The 26831-nt window shown below is 33.5% G+C and overlaps 3 protein-coding genes across 4 annotated transcripts; all 3 read right to left on the bottom strand.

Moving 5' to 3' along the window:
- Positions 1 to 48: 48 nt before the first annotated feature.
- Positions 49 to 3044, bottom strand: LOC105129861 (D-3-phosphoglycerate dehydrogenase 1, chloroplastic). Its single transcript, XM_011032102.1, has 4 exons — positions 2450 to 3044; positions 1085 to 1572; positions 902 to 997; positions 49 to 780 (listed from the first exon to the last, which is right to left on the bottom strand). The coding sequence occupies exons 1-4, from the start codon at positions 2985 to 2987 to the stop codon at positions 109 to 111; spliced, it is 1794 nt and encodes a 597-aa protein (XP_011030404.1). The 5' UTR covers positions 2988 to 3044; the 3' UTR covers positions 49 to 108.
- A 2900-nt stretch (positions 3045 to 5944) lies between these two features.
- Positions 5945 to 7936, bottom strand: LOC105129860 (carbohydrate esterase, putative (DUF303)). 2 transcript variants are annotated; one of them, XM_011032100.1, is made up of 2 exons: positions 7163 to 7932; positions 5945 to 6927 (listed from the first exon to the last, which is right to left on the bottom strand). In XM_011032100.1, the coding sequence occupies exons 1-2, from the start codon at positions 7706 to 7708 to the stop codon at positions 6697 to 6699; spliced, it is 777 nt and encodes a 258-aa protein (XP_011030402.1). In that variant the 5' UTR covers positions 7709 to 7932; the 3' UTR covers positions 5945 to 6696. The 2 variants fall into 2 exon arrangements, with proteins under 2 accessions (XP_011030402.1, XP_011030403.1); XM_011032101.1 differs by having other exon boundaries at positions 6836 to 6927; positions 7189 to 7936.
- Positions 7937 to 15955: 8019 nt separating this feature from the next.
- LOC105129859 (Leucine-rich repeat protein kinase family protein) lies at positions 15956 to 19884 on the bottom strand. The gene is made up of 2 exons (XM_011032098.1): positions 17830 to 19884; positions 15956 to 16801 (listed from the first exon to the last, which is right to left on the bottom strand). The coding sequence occupies exons 1-2, from the start codon at positions 19478 to 19480 to the stop codon at positions 16140 to 16142; spliced, it is 2313 nt and encodes a 770-aa protein (XP_011030400.1). The 5' UTR covers positions 19481 to 19884; the 3' UTR covers positions 15956 to 16139.
- Positions 19885 to 26831: the final 6947 nt, after the last annotated feature.

Genomic DNA, 26831 nt, shown 5'->3' with positions numbered 1-26831 from the left:
CTACGAAGTACGAACACTCAAATCAAAATCGGGCGCTCCAATGAAGTAATGATACCCCCTCGAGAAGAATTGCCATGGAAAAAAATTTAGCAAAATGACAAAGCCACCCTATAACTTGAGGAAAACAAACTCTTCAATGGCTGGGATATCGCCAATCTTTTTCAAAGTTTCTTTGCTGGGTTGCTCATCAACTCCAATTGCCATGACAGCTTGCTTTCGTGGAGCAATCCTTCCAACACTCATGAAGCTGACATTGACATTCTCTACTCCCAACACGCTTCCAACCTTGCCAATCATACCTGGCTGATCAACTTGTCGGCATAGTATAATGCTACCTTCCAAGCTCACATCCACCTCAAAAGATCCGACCTTGGTCAAATGGGGAATTCCATCCTTCACTCGTCCCTCGACCTTAATCTCCCCATTCTCAGATATGGCACTGGCGAATTTTGATTCCACATTGGCGATTTGGACCTGGATAAAGTCAAGTGGACTCTCAGGTGAACCATCTAGAAGAATGCGTTCTTCACTTATTCTTAGTCCCCTCTGTTTAGCGCTGAAATCAGCATTAACCAAGTTCACAAAAACACTGGATATGGGCTCGATCAGACCCTTGGTGATCATTGCACGGAGCACCCTGGTGTCAAGGTCATCCGGAGCCCTAGCAGAAGCATAAGTCACTTTTACATCTTTCACACCACTTCCACCTGACACTAGCTGGACAGCCAGTCTCCCAAGCTTCTCAGCAAGCTCAACAAATGGTTTCAGCTCAGTCAGAACCTGCAATGGAGTAAGAACAATGACAGGAGAAAAGATTATGTCCCTTTCTTTCACCAGAAAAGCTGCATGGATTAAACAGAGAATCGAAGTGAAGTAAAGATGACACGGTCTGTAATGATACCTCAGCAGGCACCATTGGTGCATTGACAGAAGTAGAAGCGAGTTCCCCTTTCAAGGCTCCAACAACAGCTTCTGCTATTTCAATAGCCACACCTTCCTGCACATCAAACCAGGACTCTGTTTCATTCCATGGTAAAGAAAAGAAGCAAAAGGAGTATTATTATTATCTGACCAGTGGCCACACCTGAGCTTCCTTAGTACTAGCACCAAGATGAGGGGTGACAGTGACCCTCTCATGCTGCACTAACTTGCTGTCTTGTGGAGGAGGCTCCACGGTGAAAACATCAAGTGCTGCCTGAGCAACAATTCCAGCATCCAATGCCCTTACTAGGGCATCTTCATCAATTACTCCTCCACGAGCAACATTGACAATCCTAACTCCTTTCTTCATCTTTGCAAAAGTCTCATCATTGAGGATTTTTGCTGTAGCAGGAGTAAGTGGCATGTGCAAGGAGATGAAATCTGCAGTTGCTATGGCTTCATCAAAGCTCACAAGCTCCACACCGATTGCCCGAGCACGATCTGCTGGAGCATATGGATCATGAGCAATCACATGCATGCCAAGCCCCTTAGCACGCCTAGCAACTTCTGATCCAACCTTTCCAAATCCCATGACAGCAAGCGTTTTCCCAACAAGTGACACACCGACATATTTGTTCCTCTCCCACTTTCCTACATTAATCAAGAAACATACGAAATAAGTGCCTCTGGACAGTAGTAAATCAAATCCAATTTTACCGTAATAAGTGTTCATATGAATTAACATAGTTGGCACCAGAAATAAATGACATATGATCTCTGCATTAGCAATCATGGAAGAACTCAATAATTGTAATCTTATGATGCGCGTTCAATATATCTACTGAACCATAAACATGAAGTAGCCATTATGAAAAGATGCTATGTAGTCAACAGGACATGGATTAGAAATAACTTTCCTCGACAATATTTAAAAGTTTTCTACTAGCTACAAATCAGTTACCTGAATTATGCAGTGTTTTTGGTTAAATCTTTCTAATAACGCAAAATTTCGATGTTTCTCTCATTATCCTTAAACCCTTTCTAAACCCACCCCCACCGTAATCTTCCCTAGATATGTCGAATAAACACCTTCAGTTAGTCAGCTATATAAACGTTAAGTATGCTCTGCAAGGATAATAAGTCTTAATTGGTTTTTTGAGAGAATAGCGCGTCAATAATAAATCTCTTAAGCATCTAAAAAAAACACATGCAAACCAGATCTCGCCAAGAAAAAAGAAAAAAACAAAGCACGACAAGCCTGGATCTGCCAGGTACAAAAGTACTGTCTTTTTCCAGGTAGTAGTACTACTTTCCACTCCAACTTAAAAGAAATCCCAACTTACACAGGTTTACTTTCCAAAATTAAAACTCTAACCCCTAAAAACACCATTGCTGCAAAAATAATGCGCATTTACCGAACCAGCTTTTCATTCAGGACCAGGATCTAAAACTCAAATCTTTTTTAATCTTTAATCACTCAACAAACTCAATCACCCAAAAATCAAAGAAAATGAAAACAATTAATTACCAGCTTTAACAGAGGCATCAGCCTGAGCAACATTTCTAGCCATTGCAGCCATCAACGCAATCCCATGCTCTGCAGCGGCAACGGTATTAGCAGTGGGAGCATTAACAACCAAACATCCATGTTCAGTTGCAGCAGCAAGATCAACATTATCAATACCAACACCAGCTCTGCCAACAACCTTTAATCTACCACCAGAAGATTCAAAAACTTCACGACTGACTTTAGTTCCACTACGTACAATAAGGGCATCACAAAGTGAGATCTTGGTACAAAGTTCATCTGGGCTTAGATTGTAAGAACAGTCAACGTTTGCAAAGTCTTTCAGGAGATTTATACCCGCTTCTCCTAGTTTTTCTGCGACTAGGACTGTTGGCTTTGAGTTTAGGCTTGCGGAAAGGACTATGAAACGTTGTCTGCGTGAGGAGGTGAGGAGGGGTGAGAAAGCGGGGAGTTTGTTGGCGGAGGTGATGGAGAGGGAGGAGAGGTTTTTCTTGGTCGCGAGGAGGCTGGAGGCGGCTGTGGAGGTGGTGGCTGCCATTTTGGTGAAGATTCGTATAAAGGAAAGAAGGATCTAAGGTGCGATTTTATATGTGTGGGGTTTGGTGAGGGTTTTTGGGATGTGAAGCGGAAATGTAGTGCACGCGCGTGGGAGTTCATGATCGGGGCGGGCAAGTGGCAGTGGGGGAGAGAGCGTGCGTGCGCGTTGATTGTTGAGAGTGAGGGTTGGTAATTCACGGGGTCCCGGTGGACGAAGGGAATGGAGTGGGGTGATGGTGTGTTTGGTCCTTTAACTCTCAATTTTGTTTTGGTTAGGCTCTCTTACTGTTTTTATCTTAAATGTGATTTAACTCCTTATTTCTGTAACCATTTGATCCTTCAGCCAAGTTTCAAAGACCATGATTATTGATACAGCTTTTCCATGTTGTCGAAGCAACAGATCCCTTAACAAACTAAATGATTCACAGAGATAAACAAAGGTCCTGAAATGTTAAAAAAAAAACACTGAAACAAATACTCCACGCTCTTTTCAACCGCTCAAAGTTTAAAGAAATACTTTATTTTTATATTTTAAAAAAAGTTAAAAAAATATTTTTTATTTTTTTTAAATTAACATGTTTTTAATATTTTTAAATTATTTTAATATATTGATATTATAAATAATGTTTTTAAAAATAAAAAAATTATTAATATATATTTAAATACAAAAAATTATTCGCAAAGCAATCACAATCATACTATTAGATAAATTTAAAAAATTTAGAATAGACTTATAAAAAATGAAGAGCATGAACCTTTAAAAATATAGTTTAATCGTTAAATTTTAAATTTTTAAAAGTTATTAGTAATTTTAAGATGTATAAAGATTTATATAAATATTAATTTTAATATTTATAGGGTTGGTTAAGATATATTTAAATTGATATAGATATTATATTAATTAAAAAGAGAGAGAGAGTATGGTGGGATGGGGACCTGAGGGTGGTTGGATGTGGGTAGGTGAGGGAAGGGGGGTGAACAGATCTGTCGTTTACGCTTTACTCGAGCCGTGGAAGAGGAAAATCTGAGTTGGTGAGCGATTTGGATTATTAACAAAAATGCCGGAGACATCCACCACACCACATCATGAGTAAGAGAACGCGATCACGTTTCCATTAACATAATAAAAGGGGTAAGTTTTAGATAGATATCAGGACGTGCTGCACCCGCCCCCTGGATGCCGTGCTGGCGTGCACGCTGCTTTTTTTTTTTTATTTAGTTAAATATGAAATCATTCATGAGTTAACTTAATAATTATTAAAAAATTATTACATTTCTTGTGTACAAGTTTAAATTTGTTACTTCCAATTTTATTTTTAATTAACATGGAAAAAAATTTATTTATCTTTAAATAATTTAAAAATAATAAATAATAATGTAAAAAAACTTTACTGCTCTTGAAAAACAATTATGAAGTTATTTTTAGTGAATGAAGTCATAAATAAAAATATTATTATTATATTATAATAAAATTTGTTTAAGATTGCTGTTATGGTTATTTTTTAAAGAATTTTTTGTGTTGAAATATATTAAAATAATATTTTTTATTTTTTAAAATTATTTTTAAGATTAATGAATAAAAAATATTTAAAATATATAAAAAAATAATTTTTCATTAAAAAAAATACTATTTACACCACCTCCCAAAACTTTCTCATAGCAAACAGTGCTAATTGATCAGCAACTACAGGGGATTTAGGTTCTTTCAATAATATCATAAATGTTAAAAATGGCGTGCTTATAAAGATATATTTTAAATTGAATTTGAACTCGAAATAATATAAAAACTAACACGTGTACCGATGAAGAAAGATACACCATAAAATACTACAAAGAAAGACAAAAAAAAAAAAAACAGAAGATGAAGGTGTAATTTTAGTGTCAAATTATTATATTCCATCACACAATGACATAATTTTGCAAGAAAATGACTGGAGCACGTTGTAGAGGTGGAGTCTCCTGACTGGTTGAAAATTGGATGCATCGAAATCCATACATAACATACCGGAAGATCCAATAGTTTAAACCAATGAAAAATTAATGCATGAACCGTGCGTGCGCATGGTGATGTGTGTACGTACCGACTACCGTTGTGTTTATTTATATATCTTATATACCTTTTGGTGTGATGTTAGGTTTACTAGTTTATTTTAAAAATATTAAAAATATTTATTTTTTATTTTAAAATAATATATTTTATGTTTTTAAGTGATTTTGATATACTAATATTAAAAATAATTTTTAAAAAATAAAAAAAATATTATTTTAATATATTTCCAAATAAAAAATACTTTAAAAAACAATCCCAACTACACTTTTAAACCAACCTAAAATAATCAGATTCCTTCACAACTCATACAATTGGCTTTCAAGTGAGCCGTCATGATATAACATAACTTTTAAGCCGATTCCAAATAAAAAATACTTTAAAAAACAATCTAGCCAGCACTTTTAAACCAACCTAAAATAATCAGATTCCTTCACAACTCATACAATTGGCTTTCAAGTGAGCCGTCATGATATAACATAACTAACTCATTTGATACATAATTATATTACATTTAATTTCTAATATTTTATAAGTTATAAATTTAATCCGTTAATAACTTTTAGAATTCAATCGATATTTTTTGATACATAATTATATTACATTTAATTTATAATATTTTATAAGTTATAAATTTAAATCGATATTCATGAGTTAAATTTATATTGTTATTTTTCATGTGTTTGTATTTTAAGATAGGCGCACACCATGAATAATAGATCCCATTTTTCATGTGTTTGTATTTTAAGATAGGTGTACACCATGAATAATAGATCCCACAACATCCTAATATTATATCTAATTTTTATACATTACAATTTTAAAGTTAAAATATTTCTAACTAAAATAAAAACAAATGATGAATCCATAAAAGTATTAAATATAAAGATAAAAAGAGCATAAGATGTACAAATAGAATTGGATTCACCAGATTTTAAAAATCTTAATCCCATGATATCTATTTCTTAAATTAATTGATCCACTGTGATCTAAAATATCTGACTTCGATTACTCTATCATGGTAAGATAGGGCAAATATTAATATATTATAAAATATTAAGAAAAACAAAAGAAGCCGACCAAGTCAATATTAGCTAGATACCCAAAGTGCCAAAAACCCGATCGGAATAATACAGTAGACGACCCATGCCTGACCCGGTTTAAATTTGAAGCGGTATGGGGGCTGAACTCTTCACTCCGGGGTAATAATTCATTGGCTGTTTCTATAAACGGGGACACAGTCTTATGTCGGCCAAGCTTAGGCCATGGCCCAGATCTAACGCAGTCTTTGTTTGCTATAGCTTAAAGCCTTAAACAGAGCCTACATAAGCATCCAACCTCCGATGGAACCCGGGTGGTCACAGCTCACAAGCGCACAGCCCAAAATGGAACCTAAGCGGGGCAAAGCAAGGCGCTTCTCCTCCTTTGTTCCATATTTTGGTATGATCTGCAATGAACACTTGATTTTTTTCTGGACGCAAAAAACAGATTACTGGTTTTTGGACCGCAAAAGTTACTTGACAGTAGAAGTCCCAATAACAATTCTAGCTACCCAGTTCCACCGAACCCCAAATTGCTCCATCGGAATCCGGGAATCAGCAAAAAGAAAAGGGGTAGAAACAAAAATTAAATCAACAGCACTGGGAACCCATTCCCCTTATTTTTAGCAAAGCAAGCAAGAAAAGAAACGTTTCCATGATGGTGCAAAATTCTTGAGGTAAACTTCTGCCAACATGTGGCCCAACTTAACCTGAGCTTCAGTTGTTAAGTGAAGATGGTCGTCTTTAAGATCCAATCCCATGGCATCCACACATATCACATTCGGCATATTAATCCTTAGCTGTGCTTCTCTCACCTTATCCACATACTTGCCATCTCCTGATATTATTGCTACCTGCACTAACACAATACATACCACCAATTTAATCACACAAACAATCTATCAACTCTTCTAATTAGTAATAAGCCACTACAATCTATGTGTTAATCACTTCATTTTAACTATACGAAAATTCACTGCTCCGATCAAGACAACAGTTTGTCCACATGAACAAGTGGTGTTCTAATTTTTATAATGAATTGAAACAAAAGAACAATGTGATGTTATGATTTGATAGAACGATACTAGCCATAACAATTGGAAGGGAAGGCAGACCAAGATCCTCTCTAACATTCTCAATAAGCTTCTCCATGTTCCCCTGGTAAACCTCGGCATCATGAATATCCGACGTGTCACTCTCTCCTTGGTACCATAGCAACCCCTTGATTTCCCCACCATCTTCGACACTCTCTTTGGCCCTTTTCACCATATTCTCATACAATACCTCTCCACGCCCCCACCGCGTGATGGCCGTCCCACCCACCGCACACGGTACCAATCCCACCACCACCCTCATCTTTTCCCTCACCATGTTAGCAAACGACATGCCGGGTCCAACCCCACAAACTTTTTTCGAGTCGATGTCAGCATGGAGTGGTTCATGTGCCTGTTCCCAATGGAGCTTGGCTGAAAAACGGAAGATGTCTTGATGGGGTTGACATTCTGGTGGGACTAACTTGTCCCAGTACTGGTGGTTGTGGTGGTGGTGGTCTTTGCAAACGCCGCCGCGACCGGCCATGTTGCTTTGCCCTGATAATATGAAGATCTGCTTGCTTGTTTTGGGTATTTCTTCCATCTCAGATATCTTTAATTAGTGAGAGCTGGTTTAGGTTGGAAAATTAGAGGGATGCTTTTGAACAGATTTCTGGTAGTCTCCCTTTTGGGGATCTGTATATTTCATATCTCGATTGGGGCCATCTTGTTGAATCACTTTCTTGTTGGACAAACTCAAGGATCGAGAAGTTGGGGGTCCCAAGAAAAAAAAAACCATCAAGTCAAATTGGTTATTTTTTAAGAAATTGTTACGTGGATTGTCCGCCTTGACTGCCATGCCAGTGCACCTCATTATAAGAATTCAGTCTTAACTCTTAAGCGATAGCATTGCTCTAAATAATTTCTCCGCATGAAAGTTTAAAGATTTTTTAAATCAGTTACACAAAACCATGAATCGTTTGTGTCTTCATTTGAACATTCATAAAAGTACAAAGAGCATCGGTGATGATGTTCCTTTGGTTTATAATGTCGTTCATTTACATTGTTTCTTTTCCACCCCACCAAGCTTATAATTACATTATAAGCCAGGAGGAGCTTTATAAAGATGCATTTGGAAGCGTTTGAAAGGCAGTTCAATTATGTTTTTTTTTTTAATTATTATTTTTATTATTATTTTGATATATTAATATTAAAAATAAATTTTAAAAAATAAAAAAATATTTTAATATATTAAAAAAACATTTTAAAACATAATTTCTCACGAACACTAAGAGTGATATTATTCATGTACATTAATTTAAAAATATAGTTTTAGTTGTTTTTTAAAGTATTTTTCACTCGTAAAAGTATATTAATAATTTTTTAATTTTTAAAAAATTATTTTTGAAATCACCACATTAAAATAATTTTAAAATATCAAAAATATATTAATTTAAAATAAAAAAATTCAAATTTTTTTAGAAATCCTTTTCAAAAGTAGTCCCAAACTATTCTAAAAATTTATGGAGAATATATCTTAAATACTCTTGATTCTACGCTAAGACTTAATTTTGATCCTACGCCACTCCAATAGAGATTTAAACAATAAAAACAAAGACATACGTGAAAGAACTATGTAACTTTGATTTCTCATTACAATATTTTAATCAAATATAACATGGTCTAAGGTGTGATCTTTTTTTTTTATTATTAATGTGGGTGTTCTGGCTAGTTTATACGCACCACGACTAATCCCACGGTTTATTGAACAGTCTGCAAGCCTACTGAATAGATAAGGCACCACGGGGGTGACAGGCGTACCACACAGAGAGGAGCCAACAGATATAGGAAGGAAACCACTTATCAGCCCCATTGCTACTGGGATTTAAATCAAAATTCAAAAAAAAGCAAGTAACGCTTTACGTCACTGAGCTACAAGCTGCTTAGTCCAAGTGTGATCTTGTTTATCTATGATGTTGTACTGGGCCTAGCCCTTCTGCAGTTTATTTTGATGAATGACGCCCATCCACACACACGAACAGCATCGACTTCGACTTGCATTTGAAGCTAGTTTCATTAATTTTAAAGTTTATAAAATTAATTAAAATACATATATAAACTGTTAAAACACTTATATTAATAAAAAGAAAAATCTCACACAAATGAAAGAAAAAAAATCCCCATTGACAATTCTACGAGCTGCCCGGTTACAGCTAGCCCCAGCCCGCATTCAAATTTTGTGCAATTTCTTTTGCAATTAAATGCATATCTAGCTGTTTATGGGAAGGAGTATCAATCGTCTTCTGTCTCAACTCCCTTTTGATGGCTACCTTCATGAATTTACGCGAGTAAATTTCTTTTCATGCACAGGGGATCGTAAAGAATCCCACAACTTCAAACGCATTGCATGTTAAAACGGATACCAACGCTTTCTCTTGTCGAGCTTATTCGTGTCGGCCATTTTATTAATCAGGAGTCTTTACAATTGTTTCATATCAAAGCTTGACAAGTATGCGAGATCTTGTTGGACAGTTTAAATAGTTTCTAAGATGGTTATTTTTTGTTTTTCTTTAATGTAATGATCAGGTTTCTATAAAATATAAAATATGTATATAAATCAACAACTGAAAGGAAAAACTAATTTACAGTATTTGTTGAATGAAAAAGGACTTGAAGTAGGAGATTGAAACAAGGATAGAGGATCAATCATCTATCTTTAAAATAATTTATTGTTTGTTATTTGAGGATAATAGTATGATTACAATATTGTTTTTCAAGTGATGAATTTAAATAAAATAGATATAAATAATTCCTTTAAAATAAACTTAATAATATTATTAGACTTGGAGAATCTAACACCTAAAAAGATTAGGTTTGAGTTGTTATTGGAGGCGCACCTCCACACCCCTGTGGAATTGGGCTTCCACACCCAAGCCTAATGTGCTCAAACTCAAGAGCACATCCTGAGTCTAACATACTTAAGGTTGGATAACATACTTGGATCAATTTCTTATCTTTAAAGAACCTAAGCCAAACACTCACTAATATTTTTTTCAAAACCTTATGCATATCTCTTAATATTTTATATTAATTTAATACATATTAGTTTAAGTAGCATACAACTCAAAATATTATAAAAAATAAAATTATATTATATCCCTTCTTCTCTGTAAAAGAATAAAATTAGTGAGTTATAAATACATCATAAGTTATTTAAGTTAAAGGTCCATAATCCTTTTATTTTCTATTGTATATTTTCAGAGCATTCATTTCTATAATATTATTATATTTTTTAGTATCTCTTTCTATAATATTATTATATTTTTTTCTATAAAGTTATTGATTTTATTATTAGAATGTCTCCATATCTATTAAAAAAGACTTTTTACATGCACTAGCTACTAGTTACTCATCTTACAAGGTATTATCTATTACCATCATGTTATTAGTTATCTTATTTATCAAATATCACCTTTTATTGGTGACTAACCTTTTATATTTTTCATAATAAGTTATTATATATCTTAACTATAAAAAATATATCAAATTACTTAAATTAAAAAATCAACTAATTATTAAATAAATTAATTTTATTTATAAATATCTTGAATTTTAAAACTTATTACAATTAAGAATAAACAATGAATTAAAATTTATACATCACTCTTCGTAAGAAAGGTAAAAAGAAGATTAGAAATTTTCTTCACAATCATGTCAGAATTATTATTTTTTATTGGCAGTTTTGATAGTTAATTTTAATTTAATTTTGTTATAAAAAAAATTACAGTTTTTTAGTTTAAAAACACACGAATTTATTTCTAGTAAAATTTTAACCTGCACGACTTCTCGTTCATATCCTAACATCTCTTTTAGTTTAAAAACACACGAATTTATTTCGTAGTAAAATTTTAACCTGCACAACTTCTCGTTCATATCCTAACATCTCTTAGTTTATAAAATTAATTAAAATACATATATAAACTATATATAAACTGTCATTAATAAAAAGAAAAATCTCACACAAATGAAAGAAAAAAAATCCCCATTGACAATTCTACGAGCTGCCCGGTTACAGCTAGCCCCAGCCCGCATTCAAATTTTGTGCAATTTCTTTTGCAATTAAATGCATATCTAGCTGTTTATGGGAAGGAGTATCAATCGTCTTCTGTCTCAACTCCCTTTTGATGGCTACCTTCATGAATTTACGCGAGTAAATTTCTTTTCATGCACAGGGGATCGTAAAGAATCCCACAACTTCAAACGCATTGCATGTTAAAACGGATACCAACGCTTTCTCTTGTCGAGCTTATTCGTGTCGGCCATTTTATTAATCAGGAGTCTTTACAATTGTTTCATATCAAAGCTTGACAAGTATGCGAGATCTTGTTGGACAGTTTAAATAGTTTCTAAGATGGTTATTTTTTGTTTTTCTTTAATGTAATGATCAGGTTTCTATAAAATATAAAATATGTATATAAATCAACAACTGAAAGGAAAAACTAATTTACAGTATTTGTTGAATGAAAAAGGACTTGAAGTAGGAGATTGAAACAAGGATAGAGGATCAATCATCTATCTTTAAAATAATTTATTGTTTGTTATTTGAGGATAATAGTATGATTACAATATTGTTTTTCAAGTGATGAATTTAAATAAAATAGATATAAATAATTCCTTTAAAATAAACTTAATAATATTATTAGACTTGGAGAATCTAACACCTAAAAAGATTAGGTTTGAGTTGTTATTGGAGGCGCACCTCCACACCCCTGTGGAATTGGGCTTCCACACCCAAGCCTAATGTGCTCAAACTCAAGAGCACATCCTGAGTCTAACATACTTAAGGTTGGATAACATACTTGGATCAATTTCTTATCTTTAAAGAACCTAAGCCAAACACTCACTAATATTTTTTTCAAAACCTTATGCATATCTCTTAATATTTTATATTAATTTAATACATATTAGTTTAAGTAGCATACAACTCAAAATATTATAAAAAATAAAATTATATTATATCCCTTCTTCTCTGTAAAAGAATAAAATTAGTGAGTTATAAATACATCATAAGTTATTTAAGTTAAAGGTCCATAATCCTTTTATTTTCTATTGTATATTTTCAGAGCATTCATTTCTATAATATTATTATATTTTTTAGTATCTCTTTCTATAATATTATTATATTTTTTTCTATAAAGTTATTGATTTTATTATTAGAATGTCTCCATATCTATTAAAAAAGACTTTTTACATGCACTAGCTACTAGTTACTCATCTTACAAGGCATTATCTATTACCATCATGTTATTAGTTATCTTATTTATCAAATATCACCTTTTATTGGTGACTAACCTTTTATATTTTTCATAATAAGTTATTATATATCTTAACTATAAAAAATATATCAAATTACTTAAATTAAAAAATCAACTAATTATTAAATAAATTAATTTTATTTATAAATATCTTGAATTTTAAAACTTATTACAATTAAGAATAAACAATGAATTAAAATTTATACATCACTCTTCGTAAGAAAGGTAAAAGAAGATTAGAAATTTTCTTCACAATCATGTCAGAATTATTATTTTTTATTGGCAGTTTTGATAGTTAATTTTAATTTAATTTTGTTATAAAAAAAATTACAGTTTTTTAGTTTAAAAACACACGAATTTATTTCTAGTAAAATTTTAACCTGCACGACTTCTCGTTCATATCCTAACATCTCTCTCAAGTTGGGCGGGTCTCCACACGACAAAAATCGAAGTTCAAGACACCACTTCTGTCTAGTGGGACCATGCTTCAATCTAGCAGAAGTTTATACATATTGAAAAACACTTCATCTGTATATAGAGCTACTGCAACAAATCGATAAATTTAATCGAGCATTTTCTTAATTTACTTCGGACAACGTCACTTCATTACGGGTCTCCAGACCAGGTGAAGTAAAAAAACTTGGATTAAACAACTTGAATACAAGACAAACCAAGATCCTCAGTACTGACATTCTCATCCAGCTTCTCCATGTTCTCCTGGTACGCATCAGCATCAATCCGAGTAGTCTGTCCTTGGAACCACAATAAAACCCTCAATCTCTCCCCCGTCTTTCACGATCTCTCTTTCACTCTCCATCATATTGTCTGTCATCACGCATTTTTTATTCATGTTTTTGATATGCTTTCGAAAAAATAAAAACATCAAAACTCATAAAAGAAAATATATTTTTGATGAGATTCAGCTAATTTCTAGTCATTTTAATTTTTTTAATCATTTTGTGTACTGCTTTTTGTATCGAAAATTTTTTCTAAAAAAAATATAATAATAAAACTTAGAAGAAAAGCAATAAATAAATAAAAAAGAAAGCAACGACTGCACAGCGGTGCAGCTTCTTCCATCTCCACAGGCACCAGCAACGACTGCACCTCTGCACAACACCATGAGCTCCACTCCAGCAACAGAAGCGCACCACTTCCAGCTCTAACAGCTATGCAGCATCCGAGCAGCAGCGGCAGTCCAGCAGTGCAGCGGTCCTAAATAATAATATTTTTACTTAACTCCTAAATATTTGTTCAAAGAATTTATTATCATAAGTTGACATAAGTTAAAAACCTCACTAGGTTTTTATCTTTAGAAGTCAACAGTGAATTTAAAAGTAATAATAAAAAAATTAATTTGAATCAATTTTTTTTTAAATGATTGGCGTGAGATAAATAAATATTTAATGAATTTCTTCAACCAACAATGATTTTATCCTTAAAATTGATTAAAAAATATGTTGAAATTACTTAAAAAAAAACATTTTTTGCTCATCATTGAAATAAATATATTTTTTAAGTTTTGACTAAGAAATTTATCACTCATGATCGAACCGCCAAGGATAAATAAACTTACATTTGGTATTATTCTAAAAAGATGACCCAGAGATAATAAATTTTTTTAATATAAGACTTCATTTTGGTGTCAATGTCGGCGTGGATTGGTTCAACTTCTGGTTCCTGTTCATGTTCCTGTTTGGCTGGTTAACGGAGGAAGTTTGGGTGAGGTTGGCACTCTAACTCCGTCCCAGATCTTGTGGGTGTGGTGGGAGTCTTTGACGACGACGCCGCGACCGGAACTGTTGCTCTGCCATCCTAAGATGAAAATCTGCTTGGGCCATTTCTTCCATAACCAGATGTTAATGGGCTAAAAGAACTGAAGAACTGATTAGGGTCCAACTACAACTCCTGGGTTTTGTAAGATAAATTTGGGGCTGGTTTCTGTCTTTGACTATTGAGCCCAACTGATCCATTTGGTAGCAACTAATGTAAGGACAAATAAGTATTAAGGGTTTATTTGTTTGTTGAAAAATAATTTTTTTAAAAAAATAATTTTTTTAAAAATAATTTATTTTATATTTGATAGCATAATAAAAAATATATTTAGAAAATACTTTTTAATATCCAGTTATATTATAAAAAATAAGTTGGAAATAGTTTATTAATGTTTTATTTTTTAAAATTTATTAAAATAATAAAGATAATTTTTTTAAATTTATTAAAATAATAAAGATCAAATCTTACCAATTAAAACATTGAATGATAAAAAAATTAAAAAAAATTATTTTCATAAATTATCTCAAATAAAATAAATAATAATTAAAATATTGAAGATCAAATCTAATAAATTAAAAAATTAAAAGATGATGAAATTAAAATAATAATAATAATAATTTCATAAATTATTTCAAATAAAATAAATACCAATTAAAAAAATAAAGATCAAACAATAAAAAATTTCAATTAAAAAAATAATAAGAGAAAAGCAATTAACAATCATAAAAATAGGAACAAAATTAATATAAAAATCAAATTAAATTAAATTTTAAAATATAAAATTAAAAAAAAACAAACAAAATATATATCAATCAAAAATTTAAAAATTAAATTTAATATAATTAATAAATAATGTGAAATTTTTAAAAATATTTTTCACTCAAAATAAAAAAATAATTTTTTAAAAATCAAGTTAAATTAAAATTACTTTCAATTGATCAATTTTCCCCGTAGAAAACAAATACCCCCTCGATTTTGTGAGCTTATGAGATATGATGCTGAACAAAGAGCATAAGAATTAGGAGATCCACGTTCGGTTGGTACGTGGAGCCGTCTCCATGTCCATTGGTGTTGGGTCTCGAGCATCCATAGACCGCAAAGGTCCATTTTTGGATCACGACATTGACAATGACTTTGAATATTCTATGCCTTCGCTTTTGAGATGGGCCTGCTGCTATAATTCCCATATTTATTATAACAACCTACGGAGTAGTTCCTTCCCCAACAAGAAGCCAACCAATCCATTATGTTTGGCCACCCAGAACACATAATCAATCAATTTCAGATAATTAATTTAAGAACTCGCCCAAAAAAAAAAAAAAAACATGATTGGATCATTAAATTAGACCCACTCCAAATTAAGTATTGCATATCTAAAATTACACTTGGATGCCATCTTCAAATCACTCCTAAGCAGGTGCAAGCAAATTAGCTAGCTTGATGGTTATTATCTCATTTCCAAATATAAAATAAGATTCTCAAAAGAAAATCTCTCGCACGACAATTAATTTGAATGCGGATGGTTGATATAATATTCACTTGGGAAAATTAATCCACATATTCTCGTATTTTTTTTTAAATATATTAATATAATATTCTTAACATTACCACATAAAAAATATTAAAAAATATAAAATAATTTAAAACTAAAATAAAAAATATTATCTAAACATCCTGTTAATGATACCATTAGAATCTTTTCTACCCCCCAAAAAAAAAACTATCAAATTATAACGAAGGCAGACAAATATTGCTACCATAAAGAGTTATATCTAGGAAACAACATTCGATTAATTAATTAAAAGTACATACATCACCTCCTCGTACAATTAAGATATCGACATTCCCTTTGTTCTTGTGCAATATTCAAGTCAACAAGAGATAAAAAGAAACAATTACTCTTTAATACAACAAATGACACTTTTATGGGACCCAAATATGTGATTAGTTCGAAACATTAGAGCAAGGGATCTTCTCCAGGACTTGAAGCGCTTCTTTCATGGACGGTCTCTTTTGGGGTACAAAAGAAGCACAGCTAAAACCCAACTTCAAACATGCCAAAATGGCATCCTCCTTAACCTCCACGTTGGTCCGGATTGCCACATCAGCCAATCTCAGAACCCGGTTCTTGTCCTCCATGATTGAACCGGCAGTCCACTGGCTCAAGTCTCCATCTGAAAACACTCTTCCAGTGAGAAGCTCAAGCAAAACAATGCCAAATGAATAGACATCCCATTTAGGGCTTGGTTTTGGAGTATTTAACGACTCGGGCGCTTGATATGGCAATGAGCTAGCCGCGGAGGAGTTGGAAGGCGCATAGAGGCTGGCATTTATAGAGTGATCTTGTGTCGTGGAGGCGAACCTTTGGCTACTGAGATGGCGATTCGAGCTGCTCGCTTTGTTGCTACTGTTGCCTAATACAAGCCGGTCTAGTCCGAAATCCGAGATTATTGGCTCCATGTCAAGGTTCAAGAGGATGTTGTTTGGTTTAATGCTGCCATGCACATGTTTCTTCCCGTGAATGAATGCTAGTCCTCTAGCCACTCCTTTTGCTATCTTGAACCGGACTTCAAGTGGTAGATGACTCGGTGATGAACCCGGTTTCCCTGAATTGTATAGAAATAATAACATATTTGAGGGGGGAAGAAAGGAAAAAAGAACCGGAATATTAGACAGGCCATTAAAGTAATGAGAATCATTAAACTAGAGGATTAATTCCAATGGCTGTCAGTTAATACAAGATCTACGAGGAATAGTGTAATAATGAATTAAACTAACACTAAAAAGATGCAGACAAAAAACACAGTCCAGAACTCACGAGGAGTTAACACGGGTTCCAGGAGCAGGTGTCTCCTACATTGCTAGACAATAAGTACCAAGTAGCAGGTTTCTTTTCTTTTCCTTTTTTTGGAATTAAGAAGTGGTGTTGTTCAATTAAAAATAAAGTAAAAAGGTCGGTTTTTTATTGCTGTTTTTCTACGAAAGTGACACGTGAATCGGCGCATCATGCGTTTTGTTTTTACTGTGAGAGTTTTCATAAATATTTTTTATTTAAAAATATATTAAAATAATATTTTTTATTTTTTACAATTTAAAAAACGCAATTTCAAGCGTTTTCACTCTAAGCTATATAGAAATAAGGAAGAACTAAAGCCGCCAAAGCCAACCCTCTGATTAATTAAAACTTAAACCATCATTTGCTATATGTTATAGGTAGGTGCAAATGTTCTATGTAAAATCTGATAATTGAAAAAAATAAGCTTTGATTCTTGAAAGCCGAGCTTAAACTACGTGATTATTATTCAAATCGAAGTTAAACGAATGTTTCCATAAAATCAGGCTTTGTCAAAGAGTTTTGACTCCTCAGTTTTGGACCGTCAGATCAACTAATAGTGGATTCCACGTGGAAAGATCTAACTGTTAACCCCAAACAGCCTACTGTAGCGACAGCCCAAGATTTTTACAACTATTTGCTCCCTAAAGCCAGGTGAAGCGGAAGGAAGTGCGCGTTAGCAAAAATCGTGACAAAACACTAGTACAAGCTACAAGGTACCTGATAATTTAGCGTCACTTAGCAAAAAGTAGGGAAGTATGCTAACATGCGCTAGAAACAGAGAGAGAACAGAGGACTTACTGTAACTAGCGGTTGCGAGGCTGCCGTTGCAGACATAATCATAGACTACAAGCTTCTCATCACCTCCCCAGTAAAAACCACAAATCTTAACTAAATTTGGATGCTTTAATTTGGCAATAAGCCTCACTTGATTCTCAAAGTCTCTTCTCTCAACTCCACTCTCTCCAATCCTCCTCACTGCAAAAGCAGTACCATCACCGAGAACTGCTTTGTACACTATGCTTCTTCCACTTGTTCCCAGTACATAAGCTGATGCTTTGAGCAATGTTTCCAACTCAAGTTCTGTCTCCCCATCTAGTACCACCAGCTTACTATCTTTTTCTTGATTGCTCTCGCTGCAGTTTGCGTTGTTGGTATCTTCGTTGTCTTGATCGTCATCAGAAGTGGTTGTTCCCGATGTTTCGTCTCCTTTTAACGTTAGGCACGGCCAATTTATAGGCTTCCTTGTTTCGATCTCTTCTTTTACTGCTAAGGTTGTTGAAGGAAGTGGGAGTTTTCGCTCTTTATTCGGTGGGTTGGTTTGGTTGACGAGTGTCTTCTTTTTTCTGATTTGGTACACATAAAGAATGACCAAAGCAAGAATGGCTATACCGGCCAAGTCCGAGACTGCAATGGCTACAATTGTGGCTGGTTTTAGCCCACTTTTGGCTTGATTTCGAGTGGAACTTGGACCGGTTCCTGTTGAGTTTAGTTGTGGGGAGCCCGAGTCCACTGATTTGGGTATGACTGCAATAGCTGGTGAAGTAGTTGAAATATTTGGTGGGGTAGAGATGGTTGAAGGTATGGAGCAAAGATTTGACAAAGGTTTTCCACAAAGATCCAGGTTTCCTCTAAAAGAATCTGTTTTTTGACTGAGCAAAGATAGAGACTCTGGGATTGCTCCAGTTAGATTGTTGAATGAGAGATCAATACTTGCTTTCTCTGGAATTCTCTTTGCAAAAGCTTGTGAAATTGGTCCTGTAAGCTTGTTGTAAGAGAGATTCAAGTAATGCAAATTATCCCCACCAAAATTAAGAGGCAAAGAACCATTGAGTAGATTAGAAGACAGATCTAACACCTCAACAGAATTGAAGCCACTAGGAACAGAACCTGAAAAGTAATTAGTCCTTAAAGAAAGAACTGTGAGATTTTGCAAAGCTGTCAAATATTCAGGTACCTTCCCAGCCAAGGCATTATCAGAAAGATTCAACAGCTGTAAACTCTTCAATGCACCGATAGACTCAGGCAACTCACCGGAGATCTCATTGCTTGAAAGAGAAATCTCTTGTAGCTCAGTTGCATTAAAAAAGGAACTTGGCAATGACCCATTCAAGAAATTGTTGGAAAGATCAAGATGTCTTAGGTGTTCAATGTAGCCCAAGTCTGGTGCGATAGAACCCAGAAGCTGACTATTGGGGAGGACTACACTTGTGACCCTGAACATATCTGGTGTTCCCGGCAGGCCTAATTCTGTGCATGTCACTCCTTTCCAAAAGCATGGTGTTTTGTCTTCATAGTTCCAGGTTTCCAAGACTGATAATGGGTCTCTAAGGATGGAGTACTTGAAAGAAAGCAAAAGTACCCCATCTGTGTTGAGAGCAAAGGTTGGGAGTGCAATCCGAACAAGGAAAAAAGCAAAGAAATGGAGATAATTGATGCTACTGCAACTCATGGTTTCTTGAGCTACTGAACCATGCCTGGAGTTGAACTGCGCTTCACATATTCATAGTTTGAGGAAGAGAGAGAAAGAAGGAGATGGTGACCCACTGCAGATGTAGTTGTTCTGGTGACCAAATCGATGAGAATAAAGCATGGAGCAGAGGAGGGACGGACAGAAGCAGTTAATGTAGTTAAAGTGCTGTGGTTGTAATGAAAGGAACTTAACTAGACATGGGACATAACAGAAATTTAGCTGTATATTTTGCTAATGTTATGTTTTTGAATGTAAGAATGGATGCCCTGGAGAGGAAAAAAAGCTGGTTTGTTTAGATATGGCTGCAGAGAGGGAGGCTAGCAAAAAGAGTGGTTCTTTGTTATTTACTGTGTACTTCGTGTGGTTGGTATAGTGAAGAGAAACGATAGCAATGGTCCAAATGGAGCCATTGAACTAATATTAACTTTAATTAATAATTTTTTTTTTTTTTTGGCATCTGATTAGTTAATGGAAAGCAGGGAGGAAAGAATCTTGTATCTGCTGCTACAAGACACGTATGTGAGTTGGAGCTCATCAGATTGCAGAGGACCCTCTAAGTCCCCCATCCTCTTCAATCTTGACTTAATTTGAAGATCCCATGTCAGACGAAGAAGAAATAATTGACGTTGCTAAGTTGCCTGTCCAGGGGCTCAATTCAGAGCATAGTTTTTTAACCTGCCCGGTGGACAAACTGTTTCCAGGCCTCGCCTCTGATTTTTATTTTTTTATAAAATAAAATAGTATTGTTTTTATTAAAAAATTAACAAATTTTACCCAGGTTTTTGACAGGTGATTGTTTTTATATTTATTAAAAAATTATAATAATAACAACAACAATAATGCACATGATTGCTTATATACTGATATTCTTTCCATGTATAATAATAATAAATAATAAGATTTTTTTTATTAAATTTATTTTGGTTGATACGTAATCTTGTTCTAGAATATCTTTTTTTGTTGAATAATTTTTTTTCTTAAAAGAATCTAAGAATTTATAGTTTTTCTTCTCATTTCTCAGACCAAATAAGTTCTCCCGGTAGGCTTTTAATTTTTTTTTTAGTAAGATAAATTATTCATATTAAAACTAGAATTTGAATTTGTATCATACGCATATATATCCACACGATACATAATTATATCATCCCTTTCATATTAATCCACTTTAATACACAATAGAATTGGTTATTTATTTATTTATTTTTATTTTTTAACTTCATTCAAATAAGAAAAAGCTATTAAATTCCTATAGCACACAAAAGAAAGTAAGTTAACCCATTAATCTATAAACATTCCTCTCATTTTTCAGCATCTGCAATATTCAAGTGCATGTAACTTGAAATTCTTTACATCCCGGTTATTTTTTAAATAATTTTTTATATTGAAATATATGTAAATAATATTTTTTTTATTTTAAAAAAATTATTTTTAACACTAACCTATCAAAATAATTTAAAAATATTATAAATAAATAAAAATTTTAAATTTTTTAAAAATATTTTAAAACATAGAAATTTAGAGCCTTATCGAGGATAGATCGAGTCATTTGTGGAGGGGAGGAAAAAGACTTGACGTGTTCTTGACACACAGTAAAGGGGCCCTGACCAAGGATAAATCTTTTATATATATATATCAAATCCGATAAATCTTTTATATATATATATATATATCAAATCTGGACGTTCGTATGCTAGTGGTCTGCCAGATAAAACCACTCCTCTAGCCGAAAGCCAGAACAACTAGCCCTGTACACACTTGAAAAGAGACATCCATGGTCATATCCACTCCTCCCTTTCTCTATCTTTTACTGCAGCTCGCCTCACCCTATCAGTTCATGATTTTTATCGGAAATACTAGGTTATGGTAATCCAGTTATAAAGTTGATAAACAACTCCATTATGGCTAGTGCTTTATTTGTGGGGCCATGATGTTTTGTTCTACGCATGCTTGAAATCAAGGAAAGGTTTTCAAAATTCTTTGAACAGCATAAAATCCGAACCCCTAGGCACCTTTAGATCAGAGTCACGGGTTCATGTCACTTGATAATTGATCACCAGGTATTAACTACGAGAACTTAATTTCTTGATGCTCTTCACATCAAACAGTCCCGAAATTCGACAAGCTTCCAAGCAAGGAGATATACGAAGAAGCCGAGTCAATTTGATCAAATCATAGATGACTTCATAGAACATCATACTTGTATGCAGCTATATTAGGACGAGCATGATTTTGTGAGGAAGATTTGCCTACCAACTCCGCCAAAGTAAATCAAGCCCCCAGAATTATAAATATAGTTCTGTTCACGCGAGAAAGTTTGGAAAACTCTTATAAAATGAAGAGCAAATGCTCGCAAATATCAAGACTCGTAAATTCATAAATCACAAGCTCGTTAAGATTTAACTAAAAAAAGGCCACGGTACCTGGGGCGTAAGCATAAATTTAGGATCAGGGGCCAATATAAAAAAACAAACATGGTAAGGTGGAAATAAGATAACAAAGAGAAATCCACGCAGATTATAAATGATTTTTGATAAAGCAAAACGTGTATTTCCTATAAAATAAACTGTATTTTATACGGTATAATTTAAAAAAGAACTAAAATGAAAGTATCTTTAAAGTTCGAGGTGCCATTACCCCATCATTCAGCGTGATACTGCAAGGTTTAATGTCTAAAACCATGTCAAACCAGCTCGAAGATTCATAGTTCCTTCGTGATTCAAGAATCTCATCAATTTACACCACACCAAAAGTTTAGTTCTCTTTATAGCCGGTATTGTTTACGATCCTTACTCGTGAAAATGCATGCCGGTATTGTTTCATAAACTTGGATTGACCCTAAATTAACGAGGGAGCACGACAAGACTTTCGCCATAGTGGGACGGTGCAGCTCGCAGGAGCAAAAAATGGTCCCAAATTAACCCAACTCTCCCCTCTCCAAAAATAGCGCAACGTTTCTGATTTGTCTGAACTGCACGTGTAGATCCTTGTGGTGTGAAAGTGTCCAATATCTTTCTTGCTAAGTCAGGGGATGTGATGCCATAGTGGTACTGGCTGCCTTGATTTTGTAATAAGAACCAGTCATTTTTAAGTTACTTTAAAAGAAAAGTTGTCGCTCTAAGTTTGATTCAATAATTCTTAATCAAGAATTTAATTTATACCATATCATTAATGGATTGACTTCCTTTTTCGTCCGGTACTGATAAAACATTTTTCTGATGATCCTAAGTTTTTTTTGCTTTCCCTGCACATGCATCCAATTCGGTTTCTATGTGTTTTATATGAGAATCATCACGCATACTATGATAATATGCTGCGGTTCCATTGTACCTATAGCCTTGGGATGCTTGGCCTGTTATCTAGCATGTGCTGCCACTGTTACAAATGTTGAGAATTATGCTGCCATAGATTAGCTCCACCTACCGCTTGATTGGTTCATTGAAACCCATTTTAATTTAAGCAGATCTAAACTAAGCATTGAAATGTGAATTAATTTTGTCTAGTTTTGACAGGATTCACACGCAGACCATGCCCCTTGGTGAAAACTAGAGCTACCACCATTACGGGCTTAGACAATTAGGATATCCAAAGATTTCTGTTCATAATATAATCAATGAGCTTTCAAATTAAATGCCCCTAAAAGTTCAATGAATGAGTAAAGAAGTGAAGAAGCTAGCTAGGTTTGGCAAGAATTCATGTCTCTTCAGCTCCTACATAATGTCTTAGCAGGTGGTTTCCATTAATTGCAAATGATTGAGAACTGAGTACATTAATTCCTTCTACTTGCATTCATAAACTTTAGTAAAACGTAACAGAAAGCTTTTTCATTCGAATCAACGGTGAATTTTACTCTTTTTTCTCCTCGCTACTAGAACATAATAGAAACTATAATGTACTTTGATGGAAGTAAGTCTAAATACTCTTGGATTGCATCACCTGGTTGAAAGTAACAAGCGTGAAAATGGTGTGCATCTAGTACAATTTAACACTTCAGATGACTTCAACCATGTGCATTCATATGCCCCTCCTGTTCCTGACTCAGAAGATTTTACTTTCTATGTCACCATTTACCAGCACTGCCCCTTTTTTCCAAACCAGTCTGCTATTGTCGTCCTTGTTCATCTAGAAATGGTTGATGATATGTATCTTCCATATGTTCACAGACAGTAGGGTACGTGCGGATCTTTTACATCATCTCAACTAATGTACAATTATTTGAAATCAGTCACTCCAAATCATGTTAATCATTGGATCCACACTCGAGTTTAGTGAGACTCCCAAGAATCTATGGAGCCTGGACTTCACCATGGGCAGATGTTCTGCAACTAGGGACAGTGGCTAAATACAAGGTTTGGCTGTATCCCAACTTACAATATACCACTGTTTGCCTCGTGATAGAGGATTTAAATGTTGTTTTGAAAGACCCCTTCAAAGTACGTAAAATCCCCCAAACCACTAGCAGCATGTTTGAGCACTACTCCCCTTCGATCTGGGTTTATAGCTGGCTGAGTAGAACCATATCCTAATTCACCTCCTGATAAATCGCGACCAACGCTCTATTTTCTCTAATTCTCTCAGCGTTATAGGCTATTCATTTTGGGTTTCAGACAGAATATCAGCAAATGATGACCAAGTCATGCGTGGTCAAACTGAGCTCATTTCTCGTGCTTTATATTTGACACCCACATGATCACAGTTTCCTGTCTACCCTGAATTAGACAAATTTCCGTGAGCTAGTTAGAAAGTTTTCTAAATGAATTATTTCCGTGAGCTAGTTAGAAAGTTTTCTAGATAGGAACTGCATCTCACTATTGCAAAGAAGAGCAGTTAGAATGCTAGCCCCCTCATGTTATCCATGTATGTGAATTGGACCTAGAAAATCTGTCCAGATATCCTATCTTTCAAGTATCATCATAATGTAACTGTTGCGATACACGGCTTGGGTTCTGTGGCAGCTACTACGTTTGTCTCATTTACCTGCGTCTGCACGTGAAATGAAAAGCAACAGTTTTAGATCCGGGTCGAGATCAAAACGAGTGGAGAGGTATAGTAAGGGCATTAATTCATTTCCATTCTCTTTATTTTTTAATTAAATTTTAGCTAGCTCTCTGGAAAGTTACCTCATCTATCAACTTTTTAAAATAGAAAATATTTTTTAATAAATTAATAATAATAATAATTTTTAAAATTCAAATACTATTTCACCATCAATATTGCGAATAGACCCTTAACAGTTAACAAGGAGTTTTTCTTGATGGCATGTTCCTTTCTTTGTTCAAACCAGAAGTAATTTCTGACATGCTAACATATATTGTGCAGCTCAGCCTGAAAATCAGAATAACAACGGCAATCCAAGGTTGCAGGCAAAATACAGTCGAGAAAGGACCAGGCAAAATACCCTCTCACGTCTGCTCCTTTCCTGATTGCATGGAAATGGAAGGCAAGATTTTGCCAGGAGAAAGTTGAAAAATTAGCCAAAAATCAGTTCTCCGATCCCTTCTGTTTTGGAACTCTAATTTGGCTGAACTATGTTTAGCAGAAGTTTCAAGACGACCTTCAGCGGGAAAATGGATTCTTACATATTTTACCTCATTGCTGTCAGCGAGGAACCAAATAGCTAGACATGTATTCTACTCTTTTCACATCACGGAGACATTCTTCCATGCTGAGGTTTGAATTGTTCTTCTGTGCATATACCCACAAGAGGCATTGCATCTATATAAGAAAATTTATCTAGTTAAATTAAGTTCTTTTAGCTTCTATACTTACCATTCTCTGTGATGATCATAGGATAGGAGTATTTTTGTATCTCTTTTTCACATATGTAACCATTTTCTCTATTCCTTGTGGATAAACATGTTGCCAGTCCACTCCAGTCTACATTGATCAAAATGCTCAAGGAGCTTGTTGAGAAGCACCTCTGCCTGTGGCTCTGCGCTGGTTTCTTTTTCTTACTGTGGGTGTTTGAAGAGACAATTTTGTTTGCCATATTGGACCTTGCGCGCATTTTTACCAAATATCTCGAATTCCCTCTCATGGTCAAACTTGCGAATATATACTTTATACAAGGATTACTGCATGTTTTGTTGAGATGTCATTACTCAAAAAATCAATAAATATAAATAAAAATATTTATAAAATATTTATAAAATATTTTTATTAATAAATTTTTAAGAGATTTTATTAACAGAAATATTCTTTCAATATATACTGAAAAAATTATAATGAAGAAAAAATTAAAACAAAACAAAGAAATTGATGACATGTCATTTTTACTAAAGGAATTACCAAGAAATTTATTTTGTTAGTAAATTCGTTGGTAAATTTACAAATGGAATCATCGATGAAATTTTTCATTGGTATTTTTCAGAAAGCTCCCAAACTGTTCACTTTTTAATTGCACTGTTAATTGTTGTTTTTTACAGATAAAATTACCTATGAATTGAAAAGTCATTGGTATTATTTGTTGGTTTTCTGAAAAAATTCAATTAATTTAAAATTTCATTTAAATATTACAGATGGAATCACCAACAGATTAAAAAATCATCAGTGAAAACTTTTTATAAAATTGAAAATTTAAATTAAATATTATAAATAAAATTACCAACAGAATAATTAAAAAATATTAATATTTAATTATTCATCAATAAAACAGTCGCTAACGCGCCCCAATAAATGAATCCCCTTATTTTATAAGAGATAAACTCATTTTTTATTCTTCTTCTTCTACTACTTCTTCTTTTTCATTATATGTAAAAAATATTAATATATTTTTTTTTCTTTTTTTTTCTCTTCTCTCCTCATCATTTTCTTTTCTCCGCTATGCTTGGGAATGTCTTCTTCTTTTTTCATCTTTTATCCTCTTATTTTTTTTAATTAATATGCTTTATGAAATTTTTTTCTCCACTTAACTTTACTTGCAACTACATTAAGGTAAGATTTTTTTTTTTCACTATATTTATTTTTTATTTTTTTGTTCTTAGTAATTGTATAAATGTTGTGAGATTTTTTTTTCTTATGAGATCAATTTTTAATTGATTTATTTATAGTATTTTTAAATTTTTAGCAATTGCAACTTTATTTTTTTTCATATGAATTTTTTTAGTTGAATTTATTTTTTCCTTTTATATATTTGTTGCAAAACATTTTGAGTTGATTTTCTTATTATTTTTCCAAGCATTTTGAGTATATATTATAGAGTGTTGATTTATGTTAATTTAATTATTTTATAGATTTATAAAATGAATTTTTTTAAAATATTTTTAAATAATTACCGATAGAATTACTAATGATATTTTTCGAGGGATATACCAACAGAATAAAGCGGGTAATT

This window comes from Populus euphratica, unplaced genomic scaffold, assembly GCF_000495115.2.
Source record: "Populus euphratica unplaced genomic scaffold, PopEup_1.0 scaffold34.1, whole genome shotgun sequence".
Taxonomy (NCBI): domain Eukaryota; kingdom Viridiplantae; phylum Streptophyta; class Magnoliopsida; order Malpighiales; family Salicaceae; genus Populus; species Populus euphratica.
This window is presented reverse-complemented; position numbering and strand designations above follow the sequence as displayed.

Excerpts from the sequence above, each read along its gene's own strand:
- LOC105129861 (XM_011032102.1), bottom strand. The coding sequence starts at position 2,987 with ATGGCAGCCACCACCTCCACAGCCGCCTCCAGCCTCCTCGCGACCAAG. Across the intron at positions 1,573-2,449 it reads TGATGCCTCTGTTAAAGCTG|GAAAGTGGGAGAGGAACAAA; the intron begins GTAATTAATTGT and ends TGATTAATGTAG. Across the intron at positions 998-1,084 it reads CTAGTACTAAGGAAGCTCAG|GAAGGTGTGGCTATTGAAAT; the intron begins GTGTGGCCACTG and ends TTTGATGTGCAG.
- LOC105129860 (XM_011032100.1), bottom strand. The coding sequence starts at position 7,708 with ATGGAAGAAATACCCAAAACAAGCAAGCAGATCTTCATATTATCAGGG. Across the intron at positions 6,928-7,162 it reads CTTCCCTTCCAATTGTTATG|GTAGCAATAATATCAGGAGA; the intron begins GCTAGTATCGTT and ends GTGTTAGTGCAG.
- LOC105129859 (XM_011032098.1), bottom strand. The coding sequence starts at position 19,480 with ATGAGTTGCAGTAGCATCAATTATCTCCATTTCTTTGCTTTTTTCCTT. Across the intron at positions 16,802-17,829 it reads CCTCGCAACCGCTAGTTACA|GGAAACCGGGTTCATCACCG; the intron begins GTAAGTCCTCTG and ends TATACAATTCAG.